Source organism: Archocentrus centrarchus, chromosome 6 (genome assembly GCF_007364275.1).
Source record: "Archocentrus centrarchus isolate MPI-CPG fArcCen1 chromosome 6, fArcCen1, whole genome shotgun sequence".
NCBI classification, from domain to species: domain Eukaryota; kingdom Metazoa; phylum Chordata; class Actinopteri; order Cichliformes; family Cichlidae; genus Archocentrus; species Archocentrus centrarchus.
In genome coordinates, this window is record NC_044351.1 from 2,553,792 (window position 1) to 2,560,000 (window position 6,209).

At 46.0% G+C, this 6,209-nt stretch overlaps 1 protein-coding gene across 2 annotated transcripts in view; it reads left to right on the forward strand.

The window, feature by feature from the left end:
* The first annotated feature begins 721 nt into the window (after nt 1–721).
* Nucleotides 722–6,209, forward strand: part of nedd1 (NEDD1 gamma-tubulin ring complex targeting factor) — a 7,376-nt gene continuing 1,888 nt past the window's right edge. For both annotated transcript variants that reach the window (XM_030731567.1, XM_030731568.1), the window contains exons 1-11: nt 722–840; nt 1,804–1,947; nt 2,375–2,469; nt 2,884–3,000; nt 3,096–3,236; nt 3,711–3,940; nt 4,957–5,158; nt 5,279–5,402; nt 5,555–5,683; nt 5,818–5,868; nt 5,949–6,038. In XM_030731567.1, the coding sequence (XP_030587427.1) occupies nt 1,812–1,947; nt 2,375–2,469; nt 2,884–3,000; nt 3,096–3,236; nt 3,711–3,940; nt 4,957–5,158; nt 5,279–5,402; nt 5,555–5,683; nt 5,818–5,868; nt 5,949–6,038 (1,315 nt within the window). In that variant the 5' untranslated portion in view covers nt 722–840; nt 1,804–1,811. The remainder of the gene's footprint in view (nt 841–1,803; nt 1,948–2,374; nt 2,470–2,883; nt 3,001–3,095; nt 3,237–3,710; nt 3,941–4,956; nt 5,159–5,278; nt 5,403–5,554; nt 5,684–5,817; nt 5,869–5,948; nt 6,039–6,209) is intronic.

Sequence of the window (6,209 nt, forward strand, 5' to 3'; positions counted from 1 at the left end):
AACTACTATAATCATGTGGTAAAAATACTGCAGAAATCTCTGAAATGCACCAGACCATTTTTCTTTGGTTTGTTTTATATATTTTATCCTTAACTGATGCTCTCATTCTGTTCTTCTCTGTACCTGAGCTGCTGTAATTTCCACATTTCCCTGTCGTGGGATCATTAAAGTTTTATCTTATCTTAAAGTTTTATCTACATCCTATAAAGTCAGTTTATTGTAATATAGGTGGCTGTTGTTTTGCTTAAAATAAATTAATGCCTGTGACAGATACATTTATTTTTACTTTACTCTTTTTTAGCTTGATTTTCTTTTCTGATGTAGCCTCTTTCTGATTGTATTTTTTCCAAACTTCTTTCTTTTGTGTAGTTTTTACCTTATTGAGGGATTTTTTTGTTTTTTTGGTCACGTTGTATTTTATTTGAGCCACTGCTGTGTTTACAAAATATATTATGATGATGTCAGTAATTCGATACCAAATACTTTAAGGAGTTCATGAAAATACTGCAGTTTTGTTGTAGAAATGCTTCAGTAACCTGTTGAATACTGTTTGTTTTTGTTGGATCGGAGATATTTTTCTTCATATTCAGTTTTTATTTAAATAAAATATTAACCAATATGTACTATTCTGTCTTGAACGTTTCGTTTTGCTGTAATATTTCAGTATATTTGAGTATATTTAATATTTGAGTAATAAAACTTTATTTATAACGCTGTTACGGTTACAAACGCGTGTATGCTTTTTGTCCCTCCTGCTGCTCCGTAGTGGCGGTTCCTCGGCTGCAGGCGCTTCAAAACAAACTCGGAGTCCGTTTCTCGGTGATTAAAAATTCTTTCGGGGTACGTATGAAGCACATTACAGCAGCCGGTCAGTCCGGTGAGAGTTTCGGAGGTTTCCGCTCGTTTCGCGGCCGTTTGTTAACTTTAAAGCCGCGGATCTGTTAGCCCGTTAGCATGAGCCACGGGTTCGGTTTAACGGAACAAACTCGGTAAAGTTTCTGTTTCCGGTCCAAACACGGTCCGCCGGGGCTGCCGGGTCCTCCCGGCCGGCGGTCCCGGTTCTGTCGGTCCATCTGTCAGCGGGAAAAACTTGAACAGATCCAGAAAAACTACAAATAACTGATGGAAGGTTTCAGAGAAATCCCGCATTACTGTGTACTTTTACTGCCATATCTCTGCAGTATTTATGCCTATTACTTATAGTTACTCATTTTTACTTTACATTCATATAACACTTTTCAAAACAAAGTTTTGGGAAAAAAAATAGAAATTAACCCTAACCCTTAAATTAGAAAACTTAGAAATTACTTCAGTTGAATTAAAGGCAGTTTTCAAGTCAGTGGAAACGAGTACACAGACACATATACGAGTACACACATTAAAGAAATCAGGGGAAAAGCCAAACGGCACAAACAGGCTTTGGGTCACAGAGTCGGTCCTCCTCAGATTCTCAGGCAGGGATTTGAACTGCGGCGGCTCGACTGTCTGTGGGACCACCGCTGGAAGCTCTGAGGCAGAGGAAGCAGGAGGCCGACCCTGTAGGGCTTTAAAAAACAGCAAGAAGATCCTAAAACTAACAGGCGGCCAGCGAAGGGCTGCAAGGAGGCGTGTTTGCAGCAGCACTTTGCAGACAGCAGTGAAAAATCTGTCTCTGTTTGATGCATCATTTTTTTTCTGCACAAAATGGACTCAGCCTGCCTGCTTCAGTCAGACGTGATCAGAGGAGCAGCTGATAGAGATCTGTAAAGAACATGAAATTAGAACAGCAGCTAATGCACTGATTTGTTCGTTTTTCTTCTCCAGGTGTTGCCATGGAGGAGGTGACACGTCTGGTGTCGACCGGAGACTGCGTGAAGATCTGGGATGCGGTTTCCATGGCACCGCTGGAGCAGTTTAACCCACACAGCACCAGCCACCCGGTCGCTCAGGCCTGCTGGAGCTCCAACAGTATCCTGCTGTCAGGGTGGTAGCATCAAGTCTGAGCTCAGTAAACGCTTTCTGATGAGTTTATGATCTCAGTCGCTGGTTTTTATTTCTCATGTACAAGTAATCACGAGAGCCAAAAGCTCAGGTTTCAGTCAGGATGACCTGGTGTAACCATCTCAGACGCACTGAAGCCTCAGGTGCTACTGTTTACGAGGGGTAGCCAATCAGAAAAAATTGGTTTAAAGGGGAGAAACTAAAGCAGCTTCTGTCAGACAGGATGAACCGAGAGGCTGCACCAAGGCCCAGTGTAGGATAAAGAAGGATTATTTTAAACTGTGAATCATGCAAAGCTGCTCAGATAGAGGCCAAGAATAAAAAATATGGAGCTGATCGTGTAAAGAACAGGTCACCTTTAAATCTGTGATTCAGCCTTGACCAGTTCTCCCAGACCAGTACCTGGTCAGCGCCAGCAGCAGCGGGGACAAACTGGTGGTTTCCAGCCTGAAGTCGACTCCTGTTCCAGTGGTGGAGCTGGCTGACGGGGTGAGTCCCAGCTCTGCTTGTTTTTATGGCTGTTCTGGAGGGTACACTGCCTCCTGTGTGGCTTTAAAAGGTCTTAAATATGCTGACACTTGATGAAGACCCCCTCCAGCACAGAGCCACAGACGTCACTGTTTGTTTCTGGGTCCAAGTTCTGCTTCAGTTCCCAAAACCAAACCAACACTGAGATTTAAAGACTCTGCAAAACGACCAGCGTGGCTCTTTGGTGTTATAATGAAGTTTAACATCCAGGCGTTTGGGAAAAAGAGACCATAACTAAAGGTTTTACTTATGGAGTGTTGTATTAAAAAGCTGACTGTTAAGTGTCACATTAAGAAGTTCTTCTCTCTTAAGTGGGAAAAACAAACATGCAGTCTGAACACTAACGATAGTGTTTGTATGTGTGTGTGTGTGCAGAAAACGCAGACCCGAGTGTGTCTGAGCTCATCGTCTCAGTTTGTGGTCAGCGGCGGCCTCGATCACTGCGTACACATCTGGGACCTGAAGACCAAGAGACTGCACCGCTCTCTCAAGGCAGGAGCTCACAGGACACGACCTCCGAAACGCCGGCTGAGTTACAGGTTAGAGGAAACACAGTGGAGTAAAAATGGCTTTCTTTTGTCTCTCAGGACCATAAGGAAGAGGTGACCTGCGTGTCCTTTAATGCCAACGACAGCTACATCGCGTCCGGCTCCACCAGCGGTGACCTGGTCCTCCACAGCCTGACCACCAACCTGTCCAGCAGACCTTTCGGTCACGGCAGCAACCAGGTCAGACTTGTGCTTCTATGTTGTTTGTGTGGTTAAAGATTTCCTTTAAAGGTTGTGTATGTGCTGCTGCTCAGGTGAGTCACACAGGTATGTGGGTAATATGAGTGTGTAGTGAAGGAGGACGTGCAGATGATCCGCTGCAGTGGCCCTTAAAGGGAGCAGCTGAAAGAAGGTTTTAGATTAGTTTCCTTAATTAACTTTTTATGATTGCTATATTAGTTTCTTTGTTTTTGAGGGCTGACATGTTGGACTTGAGATTATAATGGGCATTTTTTTTCTTTCTTTTAAACAAAAAGCAAGAAAGAAATCAGTCCACAGGCACTTAGAGGCAACCTGAGAGTGGAGGGTGGTCTGTTTTTAAATTATGCTTTAGTCTGTTCATACACTGACAATAAAAAGTGTTTGATACACGAACAAGTTTGCATAGAGTGCGTTAAAGACTATCTTGTGGCGTCATAATCTGTTGCTCTTCAGCCCATCCACGACCTGAGGCTGTCCACGGTGAAGCGCTCCTTGCTGGGCAGTGTGTCTGACAGCGGGACGGTGGTGCTGTGGGACTCCAACACGCAGAAGGAGCTGCACGTGTTTGACAGCACCCACAAGGCCCCAGGCTCCGGCCTGGCCTTCTCCCCCACCAGCGACCTGCTGGTGGTCAGCGTCGGCCTGGACAAGAAGATCGTCTGCTACGACACCGCGAGCAAGATGTGAGTCTGATGATCACTCAGTTCTGACAGGAACAGTCAGTTCCTGCTCCACAGGGGGCGCTCTCAGCGCACGCTCATGCTGTATAAAGCTCCTTGGGTGCTCAAATACAAAAGCGCTATGTAAGATCAGTGCAGTTACATTTAGCATCTGCAGCTCGTCCAGAATGAGTCGAGCTCTGTGGAGGTTTAGAAGAGGTCAGAATCTTGCTTTATACGGGATTCCTTAATAAAAGGCAGAATCTTAACCCTACATGGTTTGTTTTACCTTTTGATACCTTTTACCCAATTTGGCCTGAAAAGACTCGTGATTGGCCAGTTTCTCATTGTGAGCTAGATTATCTCAAACGGAGCTCAGGGGAGGCACAGGAGTCCCTCACGTACGAGATGCTGTGATGCCAAAAGCATCAGTGTCTGCAGTGATGATCAGCTGTAGCATTTATTTAATACACACAGTTTTAGATTTTTTTAAATGGTAAATGGACCTGTTCTTATATAGCGCTTTCGTACTCAGTATGAGCACTCAAAGCGCTTATACAACCTGTTTGCATTCACCCATGCACTCCCATTCATACAAGCACTTCCATTTTACTAAGCTAAGTGCTTTTAATTAACTAACATTCACACACATTCATACTCCGACAGAACGGTCGGAGAGCAACTTGGGGTTAAGTATCTTGCCCAAGGATACATTGGCATGTAGCCTGGAGTAGCCAGGATTCGAACCGCTGACCTTCCGATCAGTAGGTGACCTGCTCTACCTACTGAGCTACAGAATCAAACAGAAACCTCGCAGAGAGAAATGGAGTCCAGTGTTAAAAGTATTTCACCCGCCTTCCTTTCAGAACATGAGAATGAAAAAGACTTAAGTCGACTAAAATGAGCCTAACAAAATGTTGTTTTATTATATTTAATTAAAAAATGTCTGTGTAGCAGTCCAAAAGCAGAGCGACTGATTCTCAGCTTTGGTCTTTGCACCACCTGTTTGTGTTTAATGACACGCTCGTGCACGCCTCCAGCGTCCTGAGGTCGATCCGTGTGGACAGCCCTCTGACCGCAGTGGACTTCACTCTGGACGGTACTGGTCTGGTGGTCGGGTCCACTCACGGGAAGATCTACCATTATGACCTGAGGAACTCCAGCGCCCCCACCAGGATCACTGTGGCACATAAAACCTCAGTGACCTGCCTGCGCTTCCAGAGCAACACCAGCAGACACAAGGTACCAACGGACTGAGCCCGGGGGGTGGGGGGCTCACAGATCAAAGATGTGAATAATATGACAAACAGTGATATTCATCACCTACAGACTCATTTTCTCTGTTTCTCTCTACTGTCTCAGTCCAGTAAATTGAGCTCCACAAAGACTTCCAGCTCTAAGAGATCTTCCACCAAGCTGCCCAGCAGCCAACCTGATCCCACCCCCAGCACAGGCCCCGCCCCCCACAGACCAGTGACAAACACAGGTCGGTTTCATCCAGTGGGTCACTGTGAACGTGTGTGTATAAATATAAATATGTACTGACAAATAAGCCAACTGTGAGCTTTAAGGACCAATCGGGGTCGTCCTGTATGCAGCCTGATTACGGTAAGACCATAATTACTGTTTGCCCAGCAGGAGGCGCTGCTGTGGAGTTGATGTGTCGGGAGGCTGAAGGTCAGCAGGGGTCGGAGCAGCCTCCTGCGGTGGAGAAGTTCAGCAGCATTGGACGAAACAGTCTGGACATCTTCTCACCCACTCGCGAAGGTCAGCGGTGGCCTCTGATTGGCTGAAATCCAATGTCACTTTCACTGACCTCTCCTTGTTTTTGTAAATCATAGCATCCTCTAAATGAATCTGGTTTAGTCGGGACTCACAGCTCTCCTGTAACCTTCTTCCAGACCCCGTGACCCACCGGACCGCCGCGGACACCCCGTTTGGACGAGGACACGGTATGACAGGAAGTCAGTAGAGACGTTTGGAGCGACACTGCTGCCGGACTAACCCAGACGCTGTGTTTCTGTTTCCATAGTTACCAGTTTGGAGGTGATGTCCAGAGACGGGGAGGGTCAACAGCTGACGGGCCGGGCCAGCCTGGACATCTTCTCTCCTGTCAGAGAAGGTCAGAGTTCACATAAGTGCAGCGCCCAATTAAAACACACATAAAGGTCCCCGTGAGACCCACAGTCGTTTATGTTCTCTGCTCGTGAGTGATCGTGCTGAAGTCTCAGGCAATCAAACTCGTTTTTAGGACTAAAATGGCAGCTTTAAGCAGCCACTGTGATGTCACTCT